General features: G+C 37.0%; 1 protein-coding gene across 12 annotated transcripts in view; it reads right to left on the bottom strand.

Annotated features, from left to right (window-relative positions):
- The window catches only part of MECOM (MDS1 and EVI1 complex locus), a 543,943-nt gene that overhangs the window by 39,117 nt on the left and 479,073 nt on the right, over positions 1–25,753 (bottom strand). For 10 of the 12 annotated variants that reach the window (XM_059163536.1, XM_059163528.1, XM_059163532.1 and 7 more), the window contains 3 exons: positions 20,577–20,711; positions 8,534–8,636; positions 4,563–4,779 (listed from right to left, as the gene is read on the bottom strand). In XM_059163536.1, coding sequence (XP_059019519.1) covers positions 4,563–4,779; positions 8,534–8,636; positions 20,577–20,711 — 455 coding nt within the window. Of the gene's footprint in view, positions 1–4,562; positions 4,780–8,533; positions 8,637–20,576; positions 20,712–23,367; positions 23,478–23,629; positions 24,521–25,753 lie in introns of those variants that run through there. The other 2 variants (XM_059163538.1, XM_059163535.1) reach the window with 2 other exon arrangements.

The raw sequence follows: 25,753 nt of genomic DNA, 5'->3' as shown, positions 1-25,753 counted from the left end.
TGAACCGATGAATGCATATGAATATACAAAGATACAAAAGGGTATATATATAGTGCCTATGCACTAGGGAGGAAGGAAAAGTGTATAATATTATAAGTAGATGTACTATTAAAGGCCCACAAAAGAAAAGCAGTTAGAAGTTTCTCATAAGCATAATTTCTCTGATTTAAAGTTTAGGATATTTTTTGCTTCTCAAATATTCCCCTCTCTTCTAAAACTTGTATGTGAAATCCGCAGGAATGCAATGAAAAGGAAATATTATAGATAATGGATTGCTGTGATACTCAGATGTTTATAACATGTTTGTTAATTAAGCACAAACAGATAACACACTGGGATACTACCCCAAATAAGGTAACCAGAGTTCCTTGGAGAAATAGCCTGTTTCAAACTTGAAGCCCGAGATACACAAGATGGGCCCTGAACATCTTGTTACAGCAAACTGCAAGAAAGTTATAGATCATGTCAAAAGAATTAAGGTACCAACCTGAAAAGACACCCACTGACCAGATGTGAGGAAATTTAAGCATCAATAAAAATAGTAATTTCATCCTTTAACAAAAAAATATTCAAAATCACACAAACAAAGCCTCACTGGTCACCGATGGAAGATGCTAGGAAGCCAAATCCTTATTCTGAAAACTAGTAAATAAAGGGGGAAACTCACCCATGTGTCCTGCTTTTCCTATATGAACTGAACTTCAGGGTGAGCAAATAAACAATAAATTCTCTCTGCATAGAACTAATATAGAAAATAACGAAAGAATGATAGAAGTAGAAAACATTCATTTTATAGCACATAAACAATTAGTACACTTGGGCAATCCATAAATAAATACTCTGCCTCCTGAAGGAAATAAACCATAACATCAGTGAGGTATTCTTCCTAAAACAATGAACCTAAATCTGATCGAGGCTTGGGATATTTTACAGGAAGTAGAGAAGATGGAGAAAGATTTTTAACACCAAGGGCACATGATCCGTAGAATCCAGACTGGAGCGAATGCTACAGGAAAAAGCAGTTTCTTCTATAAATAAATTTTAATGAGGGAGGGAGGGAAATGAAATAAAGAGACTGACTGGAGGAACTTATAAATTAAAAGAGACATAAGAGATATGTCTACTAATTGCATTGGTGGACTTTAGCATGATCTTATTTCAAACAAAAAACTCTAAAAGTAATGAGATAAGTGGGAGAGTTTGAACACTGATTTTTTATTTTGTAATACCAAAGAATCATTAATTTTAAAGTGTGGTGTTGAAACTTGTATTTTAAAGAGTCCTTTTTTTTTTTTTCTACAGATACATACTGAGCTATTTATGAATAAAATGACATAATGTCCAGGATTTGTTTCAATAATCTGAACGAGTGTAGCTGAGACAAGACTGGCCTTGTATGATAATTATCGAAACCGAGTCTATGGGGGTTTATTACACCGACCTCTCTAGTTTTGTGTATTTTGAAATTTTCCATAGTAAAAAGATATTTTAAAAAAACTACTAAGCATGTAAGCACTCTTTCTTTCCCAAGTTTTATTTTTCTGGGAGATGAATACTCTAAAATTCAAGGATCAAGTAAGATGCCTGTGTGCCTAGAATGTATCCAGTAGTCGTGTAGACTGTGTGCATGGCAGTGTACATTAAAAAAAAAGTGCCCTTTCTCATATTTGATAAATTAGAAATATCTTTCCCTATTTATTCTCTTCCTCAGCTTCCTCCCTACAGCCCTACTCAAAGTGGCACGTGAACTTACTTTTCCTGCCCCATGAGTCAGTTGACTTTGTAATGCTGTTCTATTTGAGCACAAATGGTGATATCTCTGTGAACAAAAGGTACCAGGAGAGTACAGGTGTGTGGAGTCACAAGAACAGCCCTATCTTTATCTACAATATGTAATCCTCTGTTTGTTACACAAGTTGAAATATTAAGAGAGTTAAGAGAGAGATACCATTGACTCCAGTTAACATTGAACTGAGTCAGGGACATCTTCTAATCACTGCATAGATTAATATTCTCCTTGTCATCCTCAGCTACCCAGGAAGGCATGCCACTCTATGACATACATTATATTCAAAGTGTGTGTGTCCAGTGGTAGAGACTGGCCCATACATGGATTCTTATTCCTGTGCCCTAAACTCCAATGAGGAGTTTATACTTTCAAGAGTATACTACGCGGCATACGGGGGAAAAATAAATAGCAGTGCAAAGGGAGCTCTCCTTTCTTTGTTTCTTCTACTCCAGCATAAAATCTGTACTGTTCCATGGAATTATCAGCTATCAGTTAATCAGTGACAGAAAAAATAAAAAAGTGAATGGTTCTTATAGAAGACAATGTGCTTTTCTTTCACAAACATAGAAGCCATCCGGTCAGTTTTTAATGAGGCTTCTTTCTCTACTTTCCATAGAACTTCATCCTAATTTATAGATCTACTATAAAAGAACCTACTTTTCTGGGTTCTTTTAAACTTTTGCATATCAACCTTTGCTCCTCGCTGTTTTTTTTTTTTTTGTGGGGCAGGAGGGAAAGGAGTATTTTTTTTCCTCAACATTTTACAGAAAAATACAGAATAATTACCATGTCAAAAAAGGATTTCTCATTTGTTTAAAATATAAAGCAACAATATAGGATTCAAAAAAGTGGAAAATATTCAGGGAATGTAGGTTCTGCACATGGCTAAATTATTTAACCAAAAACACCACTTAGATGGTCGACATCAGGTTGCATAGTGACATGCTAGATCCATCTGGCTGAGCTATCGAAAAGTAAGTTTTGAGGGTTCATCCAAAACCGGATAATTAGGTTTCCTTATTGTTTTCCACTGAATGTTTGACTGAAGGAACCAAACTGACAGTTGGTTTTGGCATTAAGTAGCGTTGACTCAGGCTCAATCCTACAACTAGTCAGAGTAAGAACCTCTCCCCACCTAAGTGTCGCCATACGCTTCTAGTGGGAAGTAGGAATTACATTTTAGTGTTTAGTGTTTAGTGTTTAACAATTTTTGTTCCATAATGCTGTCCGTTAGCTCTAATAACAAAATTGAAGGAAATATTCTTCATCTATGGCATCAGAGATACTGCTTTACATATAAATACTTTATCCACTGGTATTTATTACTTTTCATTTCATTTTTTAATTTGGTCACAGTTACATTGATGAGATATGCTATGACTTTATTTTTATTACAAATCTATGTTTTATCAAACATCTATAGTACATTTATTCTCTCCATGGATTTATATTAAGTAACAAAGATGACTTTCAAGGGTACTGGAAAAGCCTTTTCGTTCCCCTTTACTCTCTAAAAGCTAAATTAGGTCTGAACTTTCAAACCTAGAAATTCATTCTTTTGACTCAATCTCCTCAAGGAATGGGTTATACTTGATGCTTTTTAAGTTACTTATGCACTAAAATCAATGACTACTGTATGAAATCCTTTCTTATAAGAAGCCTAGCCAGAGAAGAGGATGCAGGGCAACCAAGAGAGGGAAAGAAAAGAGAAGGGAAGGGAAGGCACTAAGGAAAGAAAGGGAGCAAAATGGTCAAGGGCAATAGGTGGGGTGTCCAAGAGAAACCCTGAGTAATTCACACTCCTGAGTCCCACCATTCCCACCTAAATTCAACATTATGCTCATCTGAATTCTGATTCTAGGTTCCAAGGATCGTTTCTGGATTTAAAAGCAGAGAAATCAATGTAGTTATTAAAACCGTTTGTGGGCTGAGGCAAAAAACCACTAGGGAGAAACAAACAGAAAATCTATGAGCTGGTTATATACATCCCTGATCTGAAAGGCTGTTCTGTAGCAAATCACCAATATAGTTTTCCAAGGGTATGTTCCAGAGTTGCTGTTTTCTCTAATAGTATTTTTTCAAAAGTTCTTTAAAAAAGTTCAAAAGCCTACCAAGATTAATATATTGCTGATTTGTGATTTTTACTTTGTTAAATATAAGGATTAGAGAATCATTTCATTTAGATCAAGTTTCTTTTTTTCCCTTTTAGGAAACAGGACATTTTCTTCATTGGGAATGATTTTCTTACTCTTTTATATATGTGCAGTTTAGATAAATAGTTGAAATGAAATCCACAGGTGACACACATCTATCAAAAGATCATCCTTCTTTCATTAAGTCTATATCAGAACCAATCTTTTTTTTTTTTTTTTAATCATCTAGATGTTTCTAGAGGCAGCTTTACTGTTTGGCATATGATGACTTTAATTGGCATCAGTGTTGTTCCAGCGTTCTTGATTCTCCAAGTCATATTTTATGCTGCAACGTTAAGCTTTCAGTTACCAATAACACTGCGTAAACAAACATAAACACATTATTTTCTGTCTAGCATCAAAATAACTATTTCCAACTCCATTTAAGTGTTTTACAGATAAGAATTTCCAGTGAAAACTGATTTCTGAAACATGTTACTAACACACTTCGTCAGGCTCATCGCAGTTCCCAATTTCCCATCTGTATACATTCTGAAAATTCAGCCTACCGACTGTACAACAACAACACTTGACGGCAGAGTAAATAAACATGTTCCCTAGTGCAACAAGCCACTTCTAACCTTTGCAAATCGGGGAAGACTTGGTCACATTCCTTACACTCCTGGATTGCATGTATGTCTCGGAGATCATTTTCACTTTCGAGTTTTTGTTGAAAGTCTTCTTCCACCATTGAAAATGCTGAGTGAGGGGTACTGCAGGGGAACTTCTGGTGATCTGCCAGTTCAGCCTTGGACTCAAAGAGCTGGTCACAGTCCTCACAGCGATATTGCCGTTCTTCTGTGAAAATAATTCAGATATTACGAGGCCTGGGCCGATCAGGAAGTGTCAACCACAAACCAGCAGTTAGTTCTTATTGAATTATGGAAGATGTATGAGAAATGATTTAGTTGTCATTTCCACCACTTCCACTTTAATCTGAATTAAAAATAATACCTGTAGAGAAGCCAGGACACAACCTAGCAGGATAATGTGGTTCCTTTGGCTACAGCAGAGCTTCCTTACCAGAGAATACGGCTTAAACCCTTCCAGGAGTTAGTATTCACAGGACATTAGAAGTAATAATAACCACTGACTGTGCATCATCTATTTCCTCAACCCCATTCATGGATTACTGATACTTCTCAAAACCTGATCATGAGAAATTATATGTTGGATTTTTATCCTGTTCTCATGTGAGTCTACTAAAGCTCAGAGAAGTTTAGTAAGCAGTCAGGGATTACAGATTCAAAGGGTTGTGCCAGGATAAGAATCCATCTGTGTCTCATACCCTTCTCACTGTGCCATGTTACAGCGGGACACTGAGTCCCGCTCTGAGTCCCGCTTATACCTGGTTAATAGCAGTAAATGTGGGATTTTTCATTACATTCCTCATTACCACATAATAGGACACAGGATGTTTTCAGTATCCTGCTAGGCTAATTTACATTACCCTAGGGTCAGCGCTAATTGGCAGGACCCTGTTAAAGAGCAAACATATCATGAATTTGCACTCTGAATCAGTAAGATAAATAAATGGTCGTAGCGGGAACTAGTGATAACAAGGTTATAAAGTGTCAGGCTAGTGATGGTATTGTTCCTATTCTTTCCCTCTGAATTGCTTTTAGCCCACTCGTGAGGCCATACTATGCACACATCACACAGACACAATCACAGAGGTATTGAAACAGCTCACAATCATGCAAAGATACCCAGGGCAACATGATCCATAATCCCTGTTTTATAGACCTACAGCCAGGACCTATAGCCAGTGGTTCACTGACTGAATGTTTTTGTGGGAATATTTTAGTCACCAACAAATGCTAGGCATTCTGCTAGGGAATGACTATATAACAAACTCAAGGGGATACACATGTGAACATATAGAGTGTGATATGTTTTATGACAGATGCATGCATAGAGCCTAAGGGAGCCCAGAGGAACGTGTCTAATCCATCTAATCTGAGGGAGAGAGGTTCAGAAAAGGCTTTGTAAGGAGCAAGCATCAGCCAGGTGGAAGTGTGATGAGGGAGGACGTTGCAGGCAGTGGAAACAGCCTAGACCAATGGTAAAGGAAAGGAAGAGCATGGCAGCTTGTGGAAAGGCAAAGCTATAGGGGAAAAAAGGGCAGGTTGATAGGGTGCATGTAGGGGAGCAATGGGAAGTGACGTAAGAGAGGGTAGCAGGTCGCTAGGGGCTTCGGGGGCTCGTGCTAAGAAGGGAACAGAAAGCCACTGAAAGTCAGATAGCCTAGCTGTAGCATGGGAAGTTAAGTAGAAGTCAAATGGGACACGACTGCTGTAACCCACACACAATACTGGTTCATTTAAACTAAACCAGTAACAGGGGGCCCAGGATGGTAAAGAAACCAGTATGTAGATTTAATATGTGTGACAACTTTGGACTGTGGAGGGTTAAGGAAAGGGGGTATTCTAAAGTAAATCACCTCAGCTCGAAAGTCAGGTTTCTCGATGACATTTTTCAGGCAATGGAAACATTTCCTTATAATCTGTCACCCTATTCACATATTTCAGATCTACATTTAGGGTGTGCCTGGGTGGCTCAGTTGGTTAAGCATCCAAGTCTTGATTTTGGCTCAGGTCCTAATCTCAGGGTCATGATGAGATTGAGTCCTGTGCTGGGCGTGAATCCTGTTTAGGATTCTCTCTCTCCCCCCCGCCCGCCCCCTCTCCCCAAGCCCTGCTTGCTCTTGCTCTCTCTCTCTTTAAAACAAAAAACAAAAAACATAAAACAAACAAATAAAAAAACTACATTTAGGATCTTGCCAGCAGTCTGAACACAAACGAAACTTCCAGGCCACAGAATGGATGGATGGAAAAGGCCAGGTTTTCGAAGCAGCAAGACCTCGGTTTGAAAGCTAACCGAGTCATGTGGTCTTGACCAATATACCTAGCTTTAGGTAAACTCAGTTCTTCTATGTGTATAATAGAAATGACTCCTCTTCTATAGTTTTGATCTATGTATAAGACCAAATGAGATAATAAATGGAGAGCATATATCTGGTATACACTAGGTGTGTGATGCATGTTCTATTTTCTCTTTCCTAAGCAATGTGAAATTGTAGTAGTATAAAACACAAATCACCACTTAAGCATCATAAATATTACATATAACATATATGGTGTATATATATATATATATGGATACGGATATGACACAATAAAAACAAAAAACAACTTTTGGGTTCAAGAGTGTTGTAAAGGCAGGTCACTCATGAATGGGAGCCCTGAAAGAAGAACAGCCATTTCTATTTAGTTTTTTTAGGATATTTATATTGTTAAACATTTATATTTAGAATTTAGAATATTTCAAATATTTACATATCTAGAACATTTAGAATATTTTTATATACCTAGAACATTTATATTTCTAAAACAATTGTTTGAAAACCTTTTTAGACCTAACATTCACCAATGAAAGTTGTCTTGCACTAGAGAAAGCCCAGATTACAGTTCTTATCCTATATGCCCCCTCAGCTCTCACACTCCTGGTTGGACCAGACTCCCTATTCAGGCTGAAACTCTACCAGGCCCATTGAGAACACTGGGTTTCTAAGAAGAAAATAATTTCCAAAAGGTTCCCAAAAATATAACTGCTATAATCTACCACAAGGCAGAATACAGCCCAGCCAAGGGAAAAAATGTTCAAGTAAAGAGCCAGCCAAGACTGGTAGCTTCCTTCGGAGGAGTTCCAGAAGCAGAGACTGAGGTTTTCCTGTCGGGAATGCCAGAAGGATGGGAGGTGGCTCGATCCCCACCTGTCAGCTAAGTTGGGGTGAGTAACCCTTCCCAGTCGTCCTTCCAACTACAAAATACTCTAAAGTCACCACTAGATTATCTTAAACCAAACTGTGTTATATTAGGAGACAGAAATAAGAAAGAGAAAGAAAAGAGTACTCCATTTTTATCCCAATGGTACAAATCAATATGGGCAGAATTTTCTCTTTATTGGTCCTATACGTATACAACTAGTAATTATAATTGTTTTGATCCCCACTTCATTTGATTTAGAATAGTTCTCTGGCAAATACAAATTTCTCTGGGTGTGAAATTTCCTCATGTGTACTTTTCTCCCAATCCCCAGCCCCCAACCCTCTCCCATATGGTCATGCTGGCTAGGATTTTACTCTCATTGACACACTTTTCCCAGTAACAGAACATTAGATGAAAAGACACAGCCACTAGATTTATGAAAATCCAAACTGAGTTCCCTGAAATGACTTCTTTTCAGTGAAAGAATTCTTCCCATAGTCTAAGACATTGACAAAAAATTTAACCATGCGTTTCTCAGTCGAAATAGTCAAAATTCCTTTGGCCTCCACTTTAGGGAAGACCTCTGCTGACTTAAGCTTCTCAGTAACATTAGCCAGATGTCAAGCCAAGAAAAGAGCCAGATGCAAGAGAAAGAGTTTGTTAAAGCTGACACTGAAGAGCCAGGAAAACCGATGCATGCCACATGCCGTGGACTCATGGGGATGCTTGATCCCATGCAACCAAATGAGGGCAATGAGGACGGTAGCATGAGCAGTACTAACCGTGGATGTCCGGCGCCATAGTCTCATGGGGATAGTCCTCACTCTTCATGAACAGCAGGAGCTCCTCTCCTGGTGCAATGTCTGCGACTACTCTATAAAATATCTTCAGAAGACCAGAAATGGAGGCGGTGGGAAGAGAGAAAGAAGCGAATGTTAAGAAAGGACAAGATATTCACTCATACCTGTACATTGTCTCAGACCTTAACAAACATCTTTCTTTTTATTTTTATCAGAAGAAGTGCGACTTCCTGTTTTGTGTCCTGAAAATTAGGCTTCTGATGACAACTGGAAAGCTGTGATTCTCATGCCAGTTCACAAATCTCTTCCAAATCCTGCTTTATCAATCAAACTGTCTTCATACAAGGCTTTCTGTATCACATATACCTTGTGGAATATTTGGTGAAGGACTTTCCCTTCTCTGAATTCCTCACTCTAGTGAACCCCCCAGGGATTCACAGAGCTGAATGTGTCTGGCATTACCCAGCAGCAGCCTTGCAAAGGGTGGCAAGGGCACAACGGCCTCCCTTAACATGTTCTCAAGAGCAGCCACCTTCTCAACAAGGTGTTTTTAAGGCAGTAGATTGAAAGGACATGACATCAAGAGCTGAGCCGTAGCGAACATAGTCAAAGGAAAATCTTTTGTTTTTAAAAAGCTTAATCCCCCTCTCACTAATCATTAGTACTCCCAGATCCAGGACTTGCCCTCACACTCCAGCTCCTGACTCCCATTCTCTGAAAGTAGGCAGTATGCCTTTAATTCATTCATTCATCAGGGTGGCAGGGTAAAGTACTTATTCCCCTGCCTTCTAGCAAAATTCTGAGGAAACAAAAAATTTAATAGGTCTGTTAATGACTAACTAAAAAGCTGTCAGGCAAATGTGGACCCATAATTTCTGAGAGCTGCCTACCTTTCCCCTCACCAGCTCTGTGACCTTAGGCAAGTCATTGTCCATTTACCTGTCCAGGTTTCAGGGTTCTTTTAATGTATAAAAGCATTTTCATTCACAATATGTACAAATATCGAATTTTATGTTGTACACCTGAAACTAATATGTCAATCACATCTCAATAACAAAGCATTTAATCATGAAAATATTTAAGGTGCTTCTTCATTTTACCACAAAAAAATGTTCTTAGTTTATTAGATTATTAATTAAACAACAATTCCATGACCAGACAGGGGTTGTGGAAGGAAGAAAGAATGAGATTATACAATTAACTGGTGAAAATGAAACCAGTCACACACACACACACACACACACACACACACAGTACCACCAGAGCAACAAAGACAACAACAAAAAAAAAACCTAGGGATTCAATCCTGCTCAGCCTCAATCCAATGGGGAGAAAACTCACAGAACACAAATTACTAAGAACTATGAGAATGTATCTTTAAAGGGCCTTTCTGTAACTGCTGGTTTCCTGCAGGATGTTTGACATTTCAAATTGAGAAAAACTGAGTAAATTAATACCTTATAAGATCAACAGAAATGTGCATAACTCTCATGGTATTTATCTATTTATTTATCTTTTGCAGAAGACATCAAATATAAGCATGTGCCTCTTTATTCCAGTAGGTGGCTCTAAAGCCCACTTGTTTATTTTTCTATAAAAACATCACAGCACCCAATAGTGCTAAATCTAAAAACTCACTCAGTGAGGAGTGTTTTCTGACTACTTTCTTTCCTGTCAAAATAAAATCTTTTTTTTTTCATTCAACATTAATTTAACCATGTGAAATTGGGTTTATAGAAAATAATGCCAAATGCAAAATGTTGCTAGAATACGTTATATAACCCAAGATTCTTTATATCCAACCATAGAGGGACTCCAGACTATCTCAAGGAAATTACTCCTTGTGATGTGCTATTTCTACAAAAACCAGTGAGTATGCAGTTTATATCTTATTAACCCGCACCTGCAATTTTCCTGTTTTTGGAAGTACACTGAGAGGAACAGTTCTGTTCAAAAGAACACGTTGAGAAAAATGATTGTGTGTTCACTTTTTTCCCCCCAAACCTTCCAGTTAAATGCTTATAAGCACTCTATTTCATTCTGGAGCTCTATTTCCCCTTAGAAAACAATGAACTTCTCTCAACAGTTTGAATCACCTCTTTTTTTGGCATCTCTCAAAGGTTTAACTTATTAGCTTCCTTTCCAACAACATGTTGACATTTGAATTGTGACATATTAGAACTTTTCGGTGGCTTCTCGGAAATAGTGAGGTTAAAGAGACAATACCCTGCAAGATCGTCACACAGGGTGATTGTCTCTGTTGGGGAATGCTGCTTACACACACACACACCAGGTCATTTTAAGAAAGTATTATGATATCATGATTTCTTTGTAGTCCGCTATTAATCACGTCTATTTTAATTCCATTTCAGATTGACTCAATGCAGTGTGCACAGTCCAAGAAACAAAAGAAAATGAGAGGCATATTGTACAAGTGTAGAGCACAGAGACAACTCTCTTTGCAGGGACACTGATCGCCCCTGCAATTCCCGTTAAGTGTCCAAGTTGTCAAATGAGGAATATTGAGTGCATAAAAGATAAAAGACACAGAAGAGTGTTGGTGTTGGCTTTATTTACTGGAGGTAAAAGGTGACACTCCAGGCCATGAAAGGCAAGGCAAAGCAGAGTGGGTTTTAACTTCAGGGTGTTCTTTTCGATTTTAAGCGAATTTTTATGGTGCTCATGAAACTGAGGTTTGAAAAGAACTGGCAAGCGCCAGACGTAATGAGGGCAGATTCTGGGCACGCTTCCTCATAGAGCAATAAGAATGAGCCTCGAAGTCCCATCTACCACACCCATACACATTTAGTGGGTTTTTTCAAGGTGCTGCTACCACTTGTGATCCTCTTTGTACCTCATCTCATAGGACCTTAGGGAGATTCGGTAACATTGTATTTTTCCACCTATCATTACAATGACCCAAAAATACAATCTGAATACTTGAATCCAGAGATGTCTACATATAAAGCTAATTTATGTTCTAACAATAATCACATACCAGCAGCAGGCCTTAGAGAAGTGAGAGGAGGAATTTAAACAAAAACATAATGACAATGCATTGCCTCAAAACAACTATGTGGAGGAATGATGGAATGTAATCTTAGAGGAATCAACCCTTTCAGAAAATCAGATATCACATCCCTGCTTTTATATTATAAAATAGGTCTTATAGCAAATAAAAATGCAATAAATAACAGAAGTGATTTATGTAGCCTTTTCCCACAGGTTTGTGTATTAAGCATTCTTGGCCATTCTCATAAAAAATATAACCATAATGTCTTTAAACCCAGTGTATTCTCAAAATCTCGGCTCTATTGCAGTCCTATGAATTATGTGTCATCTGAGTTACGTACCAGAAGCAGAGATCTTACCAATATAACCTCTCTGGTTTTTGAGTTGGAGACAAATAGAAGGGAATCATTATTCTGTTGAATTCCATAAAAGAAAAGGTCTCTTCTCCCACCAGGGGGTTTTATGGAAAAAGTTATCTGGATCCAAAATAAAAATGTCCTGGATCTGGGATTTTTGTGATTAATTCAACTCAAGTATATAAAGAGGGACTCCAAAGTCTCGAAGACTGAGAAAAAGTTTGAACTGATACAAAAAAAAGGTTGTTGATTTATTATTTTGCTGTGTCTTTCTCAGATGCTTTTTAAGAAGGGAAAATACTCCAATTATAACAATTTAAGTTGAAAGATAAGAGAAACAGGACCTTGAGCATAAGAAAATAGGAATTTATGAAAACTCCATTCTTTTAAAAGTCATGATAAGAATTTTTAAAATGTGTTAACTCCTCTAGAGTTTTCTCTTTGGTAGCAAATAACAAATTCCAGAAATACAACATATTATGACCATGACCTAACTGTGTGTACATTTGACACTTCTGAAAGTTAAGGTGGTTTTATCATCTCATCATATAAAAACTTTAAATTTCCCAATATCTTCATGAACTCTTTTTATTTTTCCAGAAAGCTATTTTTCTATCTTTGTAAGTATGGGTATTATAACTAGATCTCTGGATACCTCAATTTATAAGAACAAGTATTTATAGTACATGTTTTAATTAATGGATCATTTTTAATTTTCTAAATTTGCTAAAATAGCATAATAGTGAAATTTCTTTTTTAAATTCTAACTCATTCAATTTTGGAAATAAAACTAGAAATTCCCTAAATTGTTCATGTTTACCAGTGGTAAAATTCACAATTTAAGGCATAAATTTATTATTATATACTAATATAGTTAGGAATTACTTGAAACATAATTATTTGACTTCATGTATTTTAATCAAACCCTGAAACCAGTTCCAAATGCCAAAAGAATATCCCTTCAGTTAACATTCACAAGGGATAAAAGGCAGTAGTGACTGGATTTGATTTAACAAATTTTAAACTTCCAAAGATATATTTTCATGCAATGTTATATATAAGCATATATGTGCTTGGATATGTTATATACCTTTATATATGATCTATAAATGTGGCAAAGTATATACCTTGGGGAAATTTTAAATTTGCATAAAATATTAGCAATCTCATATTTATGTATTAATATAAATGAATGTTTAATGGCATATGCTTAATTCTAATTATGTATCAAGTACAGGATATGTAATAATATATTATATATAGTACATTGAATATGTTATATACAGTTATATATTATATGTAGTTGGAATTGGAATTCATTATATTTTATTAAATATTCATGTTCTTTTGTTATTTAAGTCCAAGAGCACAAGGACTAAAAAGAGTATGGATGCTTACAAGCATTCCGATAGGAAAGTTAATAGTCTATAAAAGACTTCAGATGAATTCTGTTTTATATTGTCAAGGCCTGTGTTCAACCTAGTCCTCCATCAAATAGACAATGCTACTATTTGTATTTATAAATGGTAATAACGTGGGTTCTTGTTTATTATCCTATAAAATAGAAAAATCTAGAATCTGTCAGACCAGACTTACAGTCTAGTTTGCTATGCTTGGATCAATTTAAAGTATTGTACTTGTACTATTGAGACAGAAGAGAAATTCAGTTTACAGGGGGAAAAACAAGAAAAAAAGAAAACACATCATTTACTTTTTAAAAAGATGAACAAGGCCTCATTGTTATGAATCCCATTTATTTTTCCTAGTCAAACACTGAAGTTTTATTTATGCTTAATAGACTGCATTTGGCATGTCTAAAAATGACAGAAGTGTGAATTATGAATGACCTTCAACCTATTCAGGAAGTTGTAATAATTGAAATAATAGAGAAATGTACTCCCTGCAGAATCTGTATGGAGAGACAATTTTTTTCAGATATTGCTATCTTCTCCCTTTGAAGCTGACAGTTGCTTTCTGCCTCTCCCAGCAACCAACATTCAGCCTGAATACTTTCTTTTCTATAGCTTCACGCAATGTACCAGTCAGAAGACTAGGAAGAGCTGAGTGGAACTTTAACGTTTGGAAGCTTGGTGGGAGAGGAGGTAGGTGACAGTTTGCATATCTGAACAAAGTCAACATTAGATATGAACACATCTGTCAGCTCTGGTGCTGCAGAGAGGTAACATCAGATCCACAAAGACAATGTGTGCGTATGTGCTGGGTTTCGGAAACACGGTCTGGAACCCTGATCTACCCATAGCGATGTGAGAAACCCCAATGTTCAGGAAGGCATGAGTAATGTCAAGTTTTTAGCCTCAACAAGAGTGACTCTTTTACATTCTCAGCCTAACTGGTTAAGAGATACTGAGAAGTGTCTTCAGGAGACAGAGAGATTGATGACAGAATGGAAAGTTATTTGTCCAACACAATGGAAGCTTTATCATGGCCAAGTTCTGCCAAAGAAAACCACCCTCAACTTCCTTAATTTCTCCAAAGAGATAGTATACCATATTCGTCTTTCAGATGACAGTCTAAAGACTAGAAGATATTTGAGAAATATGAGGTATTGTCTACCTATATCCAAAAATATGTAACCACTTGTTATTTTCAGGACAAACATATTATTGGAGGAGAAGATTTACCCCCCATTTTTATCTCCTTATTAATAACATGAAAAGAAAGACACATATAATTTATTGGATGACATGAAACAGAGAACTGACTGTTGGTTTTAGTTTGTATAAATAGAGCAAATGATAATGATTCACCTACTCTTATATCTGGAGCCTACAGTGTACCCAGCCTGGAAACCTTGGAAGTTTCCATTAAATTGCTTCTAAAGATCCCTCTCCAGTCCTCACAAAAAATACCCACTAGTCACCTGTCTTTTAGGTGGCCATTTCATCTGATTCTATGCAAACCGATCATTCTGCATGGTTTCAGGATGCCTGGGAAGAGTTCCATCATCACATGATGAGGAAGCCAACGATCATCTCTGGGTTTTTTACTAAGCTGGAGGCTTTTCTTGCGTCCTTAACCAACATGTTTTCCACCTTGATGGATCATAATGCACTCTGATGACTATCTTTTTGGCACCCTTCCAGGAAGAGCTGGAAGCTAATATGGATGTGATGCTTTGAGATCTTCCTGAATGACAGGTGTGACATACACGTAAACACTAATTACTTAAAATGTGCCCAGAATACCTCAGGTCATCCACTTTTTCAACTTCTGTGACCTGTGAATCTTTATAAAATTCCTAGTCTGCGTAGTGTTATGGCTGTCTTGTGTCCTGAGCATCATTACGTGAGGGAAACATTTTGGGGGAGGGGATGGGCTGGGCTGCTTATTTTATCATGTGAATATCAAATGGCAAACTGTATCTGAGACAGTTTCATCTTCGAGTGAAGGAAGTAACTTATCAGCAAGACAACATCCCCCCAAAGTCAGCTTAGGCCCCATTCACAAGGCCAGTCTCTGGGTATTGCCAGCTGGCATTCATCTTAAAACAGCAGAGCATAACTTTGGTATAAAAGTGGAACTTGACTTAAAAGGAAAGCAAAGAAAATGCCCAAAGCCAGTAATAATTTTAACATCAAAAGAGGTCATAGAAAATGTGGACAGAAATCCTTGTAAAGGAAGAGCAAATTAACAAATTACCTGACAGTTGACGCAAACATTTTTAAAAAGTGGAAAGAGGTGAACAAATTACATTTTGCTTTTTACACCACTGGTCTTCCCTGCTTTTTTGCACAAATGGCATTAATTGAATAATTCAGGAAAACATTTTTTTTTCTCCGTAAAAAGCCAAAGAAAATAACTTGATAATTGAGCCCATAATAAGCTTGAAGTAATAATACTGCCCCAGTGTCCCTGCCGCCTGATAGAACCATTGACGTGGACCTAAGGAGAGGGAAAGGGGGTGTGCCAATTCAGCCATGATCGTCCTGGAAGCAGTTAAAACTTTATAAGGTAGAGCAAAAACGAGAACAATGCCTGTTCCAACTGAAAACACTGTAGAATCTTGCTGCCGTTCATTAACCACAAGAGAGCTGGCAAAATCCCCTAAGTGAATTCTGACCTTGATTTCTCTGAGGGACGCTCATTCTTCTATATCCTATTTCTCCAAAACATACATCAGGCGTTGGATAATCTCTTATTGACACATTTCTTTTTATTTAAAGTGAACAGTAGACTTCTCTTATTCTACTTACTAAATACCAGCTGTCAAGGGCCTGTTTAAAAATGAACGGACTTATCACCTTGTGTAAATGACAAGATTAATAATGTCTTGGGTTTCTGAGAACTTTATTCCAGTTATAGACCATGTCAAGGGCAAGGCCAGGAGTTTGAATGAAACCGTGTTCCTTTCCAGGATGCAGAATACATACATACATACATGCATACATACATACGTACATACATACATACATACAAAATGTTCCCCAAAGCACACGTGGAAATCATTCTAATTATCATAAGCGGAAAGGAAGGTCTTACTTAAGTCTATAAAATCACCTTAAATGAATTGTGCCTTAATGATGATTACAACCAATACGGATTCACCATGAAGGAGCATTAGGGAAAAAAAATTGTGTTCAAAGAGCTAGCTATTGCATAAGTACCTCAAATCTGCAAACATATCATAGATGAGAACTGGCCTTGAATGAAGTAGATAGGGGGTCTATGGGTCATCTTGCCTTTGTTCAAGAGGAGTGTATAGAAACATGGAGGTATGGGGGGACTTATCAAAGAATGGAGGGAAAGCTAAGAGCAGGGTGAGGCCAAAGCTAAAGCAATGTGCTACATCTACCCAGTGGAACTTTTGCACAGGTATCTACAAGGCATGAAAGGAGAGGACATCAAAAATATCCAGAATAAAAAAGGAAGGAAAAAAGAAAACCTCAACAAATCATCGAGATGTGTGCCTACTTAACATTCAACACATGGGTGTTTCCAGATGTAAATGAAACTCAAAATAATTAACGGTTTTCATGCTTCCCCTGAATATTTGAGGACCTATTCTGGAAAGAACTTTCATCATCCAACTCTCTGCTTTTACTCCTGCCCTGCTCTACCTCTCAGTGCCAGCTCTTGCTCCTGAAAGCAAACAGGGACAATTTCAGACTATTGAAATGTAAAAATACTGAAGCATTGTCTGTTTCAATAAAAATTTCCAGCCAACTGCTATGCCATAGCAGTGTGGCTATGTAATATTGTAGAGAAACTTTAAGGAGTATGGGGGAAATAATTAGGACTTTCAGGATAAAGAAACTTAGATATTATTATAGAGCTTCTATTTTATGACTTGAATGTGATTGGAACTTAATTTACTAGTGTCTTTGGTGTGGCCTTTTTCTACAGAGATAAATTACTATAGTTAATACAGTATTTTCTGGGGAGTGGTAAAGGATACCAGCCAGGAGCTGCAGCTACTTAGAAATTATGATTTAAGCGTTCATTTCAGTGTTTTCAGAATTCCTATCTCCAAAAACATCACTGCAATAATTTTGAGAATTTGAAGAGACATCTAAAAACAATAAGCTTGGGTCTTTCTAGGAAGCATTAGAAAAGAAAACTGCCACAAAGCTCACTCTGGCCTGAGGGGTAGGGGGGAAGAACCTGAAATAAAATAACTCACAGAAATCTACTGGAAAATTTAAACTCGGGAAAATCCCCTCAAATAAAATGCTTGTAGAGAGGTATTAGGAAAAATGTTAATCGCAGGGCCTTTGTTTTTATGAAACAATCCAGATTACATCCTTTATCAACTTCACTTGAAAATCAAAATCCATGCTATTCCTAAGCACTTCTTCACCCCCAAACACATCAAACATGGGTTTTATCCAGTACACATTTGACTGTCTATTACCAACCTGTATTACCATCTTAGCAAGAACATTTATTCTCCTTTATAGAATCCTTCCACAGCATTATAAAGCTGATCCACATTGATTAAGCTTGGTTTTTAACATGAGAATTTCTAAAAATCTCCTCTTTGCAAAAATAATCTATAATTTATACACCTTCGTTTTGTTCTGGGTCATCTTTTCCCTTCTTTATTAGACGTCATAATTATTGTAATGGCTAGACTACTGTTGAAAGATTCATCTGACATTCTTTCTGTAGCCCAGGACTTAAACCTGTCTTGTTATTAAAATTCATTTTATAAACTTGAGCTCTAAGAGTTGGAGCAAAGAGAAACACTGTTTTATAATTTCGTGAAAGTGTTTCATCTGCTATTGTATTGTGCAGGTGAGTTGATGTTCCTGTTTAAATAATTACTCCTGGCCCAGGGTCTCCCTTTATGAACATTAAATAATACCTCACATCATGAGAGTGTTCATTGTGTGATGAGTTGTGCTTATTCACCATTTGGCAGCTCTTGTTCCTCATGGAAAAGAGAGCAAAAAAATAGACCTAGAGAATCTCTTTAGTCAGCTATTTTATCATTGTACCTAGTCCAACATTCACATTTCAAAGCTGTCTGAAATTGTACTCTTAATTAACTTTTAGAACCACGCATACAAGCTTACAGATAAATGTGTTTATAAAATATGCATACATTATTGGGGTATCTGTTCTCTTTTGTCTTGTCAACTGGGCTAAGTAGGATTGTATGCGTATATTGCCTATCAGACAAATCTGACTTTTACCTCTGACTTTCCTCTCTCATTGTTTATGGGTGAACTTACTTGACCATGTAATGTCAATTTCACTATTATGTTATTTGATATGTACTCTGTTACCATCTTAGATTTCTGCCAGCAAAATACATGAATTTAAAATGAGTGCTTACAGAAATAATAGGTATGTGTCTAATATTGGCCTTTTATGATTTCCTGATTAACTATTTTCTTTCATTCTTTAATTAAAATAAGTAAACATGCTATTCATTATGGTATGAAACCAGTATCATTTCTTTTGAAAAGCAATATATTTTACAATGTGTATCTCAAAAGTAACTATGTTAAAATTATAAATGCCTGCCCTAAAAAGCAATCTAATTCATAGTTAATAAAACAAAATTGTTTTGCTTTTTTTATGCAATCAAGATTCCCAATGAAAGAGTATATTAAAAAGTATGAGACACATAATTATTAAATGAAAAATGTATTGGCCACAAGTCCCATTCTTCCCCCATCCTTTCACTGACCCTACAACAGTTTTATCTGTCCAAGGAGATGGCCTCTATTGTCAGTAAATATGGATAGCAAATAATTATGATGATATAATTACATTATTTCTTCGTACAGCTGCCTTTTGAGGTCTGTCAGCTCCTTTACTTCAGGAAACGTAACCTGAAAAAGTCCTTCATTTACAATACCCATGTATGTCCCACATCTACAAATAGTGCATGCTCAAAAAGTGTTTGTTGTTGATGTGACAGTAACTCTTATGGTGGACCTGGGATATTTTCTGCTCCTAATCAATAACTAATTTAATAATGTTTTCCTTTGTCAACAATGTCTCTGTTTTCTTACACTAAAGGAAAAAAAAATAATTGATTGGTTTATTATTTTTGATGTATGTTGAAGATTTTTAAATGATACCTATTTAAACCTAATTTTACAATTTACTACCTCTTACACAGTTTAGTCAGTAAAAATTATCTGGTAGCTGGTAAAATGCCAAAGAATAATCTCATAATGATGATTGAAATAGAGTCTTAGGCCATATGACGCTAACATTACTTAACAGCTTTCAATTGGAAACATCTAATTTAAACTTTTCTTTTTCTTGGTGGGGATATTCACAGCAAATTTGCCAAACAACCATTTTAATATGGTCTTTGAAATGTATTTGATTTAGGTAACCATTGGGTTAAAAGAAATAAATGATGGATAACATAATTAAATTCTAACCCAACAGTGTTTATAAAACAAAAATTAACAAGCTAAACCTCTTGTTGTTTCAGGTATTGTCATACTAAGTTACAAGATTCATAACCTAACTTTATTGAGTGTAAAATATGTTTCATGATATTTTCATGATCTTATTTCATAGTTATTATTATTAAAGTTAACCTCACTGCATGGGACTCCGTAAAGCAATTTCCAGCAGTGATATTTTTAAACTTTTCACATATACCTAAAAAAAGGGAGTATTTTGATTAATCTTAAAAGTGTTTCTCCTTTATAAACAGGCAAATCAACATAAAATGCAGTCAGATAAGACTGCATGTAGCTCATATATATACACACACATACACGTACGCATATCTACCTACTATTTCAAGTAAAAACCTATATAATATTTCAAGTGTATCACTTCCAATTTCTGCACAAATTCATAAAGTGTTACTGAGTAGCTCAATACTTTCCATGAATGTTTCCCTATTATGATGGTAAAGAAAAAAAGGTAAAGAAAAGCTAGCAATAAATAGTACTCTGTTTTTAGAACATTCTATCACACTCAGAAAACTAGAGCATTTATGAAGTTACAAAGTGAATAAACTACCCAAAAAAGTAGCACTGAAAGAAAACAGTACTGCAAATAACTTTATTCTGCATCTCACTTATATTTGTGCATTACCTTTCAGCATATCAACAAACAGGCCACAAGGGTCTACTGCAGCTCGCTGTTATTTTTATTCTTCAGGCTTCACTGATACTTTAGTACTCTCAAAGAAAGACAAGAAAATCTTTACAACATACCTGATCATTTATCTGGCATGCAACGAGGTTGTGCTGATCATAACAGCCAGCAAACCTGATGTACTTGAGCCAGCTTCCTACATCTGGTTGACTAGCATCTATGCAGAACTTCACATTGCAAAACTCATCTAAGATCTGGAAGGAAGAAGATGAGAACAATCAATTTCCATATCAATTCATTCTTTAGAATGGTTAATTGCTTGAAAATATTTTATTCAAGTGTATAGTCCTCCTTCAAATCCTGCAAAAAAATAGTCAGGCACTATGCATATTATTAGAGGAGGAATAACAATAAGTTATCTTAGAAGCAGCAATGTACTATTTTTTTTAAAAGAACAAAGCAATTGTACATTATTGCAAAAACTGATCAATTGATTTTTTAAAATGCTTGTTTCCTTGTTATGCATGAATGAGTGCTATTGACTTAATTTTACTCCACGTGATTTTTACAAAAAATAATATTGAACAGCACATATTAACCTAATATTTCTAAACTAGTCAGTGTTTTAGGTTCAGATTACCTTCCCATTAAGCATATACTTTCACATTTTTGCCCTTTAAATTAATTCAGTTAAAAAACTTTAAATATTACTAAATTCCTTTTCACTTTGTACTTCACTACCATGAAACAATTAAATCACATTGTTAATGGAAGAAGATAATAAGATTTATCTCATATTTGTTTCTGACCAAACTTAAGAAAAATAAATGAAAACAAATGATTGGTAAACACTCATGTAAAATATGGCAATCTAATGTTTTAGTTAACACATGTCAATGCATGTTTTAATTTTATGTTTAGTAAGCAAAATAACAAGACTGGCTTCTGATCAAATAAAAAATATATAATAATATTGTAATAAATTACTATCATTATCTATGGTTGTGTATTGTTATATTTCATGAGATTTTATATTTGGCCTATCCTGAATATTAATCATTACTTAGGATACCTTAAACAAAAATTGAAAGGAGAAATGTCCATTCTTAAGGTTTTGCATACTTACAGGAAACTATTCTGATTCACTAGCAGCAATATTGTTTTAAACATCAATATTAAAAACTGCAGAGTTGTTGACCTAATGGCAAGTCACTAGAAAGGCTGCTAATTGTTAATGTCAATCAGTTAATGCAAACTTGAGGAAGTTTCCTATCACAGACTAAATAAGACAGTCCAGAACAAAAAACAAGGCATTAAATAACTCCCACAGAACCCTGTTGTATCTACACCTATGTGAAAGTAAAAACTAAACTCTTGGATATACAGACCAAAAGTAATCTTGCATAGAATTCAGGTAATCACCTAGTTGCAGATTCAACTCATTAACTCACCCAGAAACTTCAAGAAGAAGCCCAGTGCTCTGAGAGCTCTTAGTCAAGAGGCATTATGAATAAGCCTTTGGCCATGAGGCAATTAAAAGGCAGTAAGTAGTCCCACAATTTAAAAAAGAAAAATCAAAGCAGAAGATAGGGATAATAATTGCTACACACACACACACACACACACACACACACACACATCAAATCTTTTCAAGACACCTCTTCACACTAACAGAAAGTCTACATTAAATACCCTTTCTAGTGAGACAGACAGATATTAACAATTTCTTATTTTTAAAATTACAAACTTTAAGTTGTTTTCTTCAACTCTCAGTGCTGAGTGACTCTAATAGCAACTTGAGATTTCTACCCCCACCAGACCCCCCCACCCCGCAGATGTCTACAGGGAGCATAAATAACAGCAGCAATACACGTTTTAAAATAGTAAAAAGTTGGGATTTTTGTTTCGTTTGTTTTTTGTCTGTTTAGTTTCTGGTTTATCTTTTGTTACTTGTTTTCTTGGCTAGCAGGAAAAAAAGGCAATTCTACTCACACACTAGAGAAATATTTAATGAAGGAAATAAGGTGAAGTCAGTGAAATGCAACACCAGTTCCATTTCATATTTGCAGACAGAGGTGGAAAACTTCTTAATTTCAAAGTCAAGCATCATCTATCCCCTTAGCTTTTGAGCATTTCCTTTTGCGGGGGCAGGGAGTTAAGTATTGCATATACTGCACATAAAAATTCTAGATGTAATTTTATTCCGTGTTAACATTATTGCCACTGCCACTGTCAACAGTGAAATTAATTTTTAAAAACAGGTTCATTTCCAAAGAATGTCTTTTACATATATGTTACATGATTATTCAAATATTTCACCAACATATTAACTTTCTTACTCTCAATATTCTTGCCCCAGACAAAAGCTGAACTTTCTCCAGAAACGTTTCCCCCCTGGGTGAATTATTCACTTTTGATTTGCTAGCAGAACTGCATTTGTCTCCCAAATGTCTTAATCGTCTCGGAAATCTCGAATAAAATACAGTAAGAACACATCTTCCGTCATTTCATCTAACACACTTCTGTGTTTTTAAAAGCTGTCAAGTTCCAAAGATAGTTTAAAAAAAAAAAATTCCCTTTAGGTGGACTGTAGAGAAAGGCCCTTTCAAAAAACCAACAGCAAAGGGAAAGGGGGAAAAAAAAAAAAAAAAAAAAAACCCACAATCTAGCCAAAGGGTCCGAATGTGACTTTCTCGCGAAGCAGCACACGATGTTGGACAGCAAAGCTGTTACTTGGCAAGGTGGAACTCGGCCGAAAGCGGCTCCAAAGTCGCGTGGCCGGTGCCAGGAATTCAGATTTTGGCAACCCCACCTTCTGCGTCCCTGATACCGACGGACAGACACACGGAGGGAGGGGAAGTAGGAGAAGAGCGAGAGGAAAAAAGGCCGACAGCCGGCAGAGAGACCCACCGAAGGCCGGACGACCCACCCCGGAGACGCGTCCAGACCGCACCGTTCCACAGGAGGAACAAGGAAATCGCCAGTCCCAGCAACGTAGATAAGCAGCAGGGCTCCGCGAGACTGCGGGCAAGTAGGAAAAGAAGGCTGGGGGGGGTCGGGGGGGTCGGGGCGGGGGGCGCCCCGGAGAAGGGGTGCCAAGACAGGAAACGGTCCGAAGTTACAAACTATGCACATCGCCAAGACTTTTTTTTTTTTAAGTGAATTCTCTTACCTTAAGATTTCTATGGCCTCAACTCAGCAATAAAAGGCAATCACAGAAGAATTAAAACAAACAAAATAAAATTATCAGCAGCCCCCAGCTTTCCTGCACGAAAATCCTTTCAAACGATCCCGAACCACATTTCGGGATGTTAAAAAAAGGAAAAAAAGGAAAAAAAAAAAAAGAAAAAGAAAAGAAAGAAAAAGAAAAAAGAAAGCCTCGCGTCTCGATTTCCGAATAACTTTGTCCGTCTCTAGGATCTGCTCGCCAGGACCACGCGTTTCAGATTTATTGTCCGCCAACAGTGTATTTTTAAGACCAGAAATGAAGTCTCCTCTCGTCTGGGTGACCCGGGTTTGGTGTGTTTTGGCTTTTTTTTCCCCCTTCCTAAATGAGCTCGGAGCTATTCCTTCTGGTTCACATCACCTCCCTCTTTTCTCACTTTCTCTTGCTCTTATCAGCCCGATGTGTAATGAAAGTTATCTGAAACCCACTAAAACTTCTTCCACTTCTCTCTCCCAGTTCCAAGGGGGGGGGGGGGAACAGGCAGGAGGAGGAGAGTTTGAAAAGGTGGGGGGCCTGGGGAAGCGAGGGGAGCTCTAGCCCCCTTTTAGATCCTCCGCAGCGCCTTCCCCAGTCCTGGACCCTCACGGGATCGTCCCCTTTCGCAACTCCAAGCGCAGCCGCCGGGTTTCTATTTCATGAACTGTCTCTTTAAAGAGGATCTGCTCGGCCATCCAGAAAGAACCCGGGGCGAGGGAGAAAGGGAGCTATCTCCCGCCGCCCAGAGTGATCGGAAGCCAGACGGGCTCCTCTTTCAGTAAATTTTTAAAGTGACAGCAGCCTCCTCTGGCAGGAGAGGTCACAAAAAGGTCGCCAAGACCCAAGTCCTATAGGGACAGACTGATTATGGATACACCATCCCCCTTAAACATGTAGATTTCTCCGAGTAAACAACCAATGGGGAGATCTCGCCAGGCAGAATTTCTTTCCCTTGGGAAATATCCTCTGTTTCGATGTCCTGAAAGCACAAGTGTTAAGTGCGTGTGTGTGTGTGTGTGTGTGTGTGTGCGCGCGCTGTTGGAGAAGTCGGAGATGGGGGATGGGGGATGAGAGTGAGAGGGTGGAGAAGTGCTTTGGGGGGTGTGAGGGTGTAGGCACCAAGGCTGAGGGTGGGGCGCTGGAGGGAGCAAGAATGAAGTTTAGGGTAAAGAGACACTGGCTAATGCTAAACCTAGTAATTAGTTAGAAATTCTCAGAAAATAGCAGCCTAACAGTGAAAGTTGACATGCTCATTTCCAGTTTTCTGCTAAGCATCTTTTCTAGTGATTACTACTGAAATTCATACTCTGTTCCCTCTATTATTACAGTTAGGTCAGCTGAAGAACATGCTACTTTTCCAAATCATATTTTTCTTAAAGGAAGTAATTTAAAAATTTGAATTTTTTTTTTCATATAACCTGCCCAAATAGAATATTAAGGGCTTGGAGAGATTGACAATTATCTGGTGAGCTTTGCCATATTCTGTGATACCTTAATTAAAACACCATGAACGTCTAAAAGTGGAATTAAGCAGTTTGACAACTCAGGTTATTTTTAAACTTTTAACATTATAAATGCTGCTTTGGGGGATTAGTACTGTACCGTGATTAATAACTTTTTAATATATATGGTCAATTTTTATCAAAACATTTCAGAAACAGAACTGGGAGAAAGAATATAGGGAAAGCGTGACAAATAAGAACCTACGAATTTACCTTTAGCCAACCTTGGAAAACTTAGTAAAACCCACCGGTTAAATGGAAATAAATGCTTTTTATCACAAAACTCCATTCATAAAAACAAATGAACAAATCCAACTTCTCAGCTCAACAATGGAAGTGAAGCAAAGTAAGCAAGTCCAGGGACCCTCGAGGGGGAGGGGTGGAGGGAAAGGCTATGGAAAGCGCGCTTATGTTAAACTTTATCAGCAAGCGGGGACACCGCCAAGTCCCCTTTTTGTTTTCTCCAAGTGCAAACAGACGTGTAAATCTAGTAGATGTATATCTCCCCAAAATGCTGATTTAAAAACAAAAATAGTAACAAAAGGGAGGGATGTGGGAGAGAGAAAATGACAAGAGGTGGTGACTAATTCGT

This window comes from Mustela lutreola, chromosome 2 (assembly GCF_030435805.1).
Source record: "Mustela lutreola isolate mMusLut2 chromosome 2, mMusLut2.pri, whole genome shotgun sequence".
Lineage (NCBI taxonomy): Eukaryota > Metazoa > Chordata > Mammalia > Carnivora > Mustelidae > Mustela > Mustela lutreola.
Note: the sequence above shows the minus strand (reverse complement) of the source record. Positions and strands in the feature narration are given on the sequence as shown.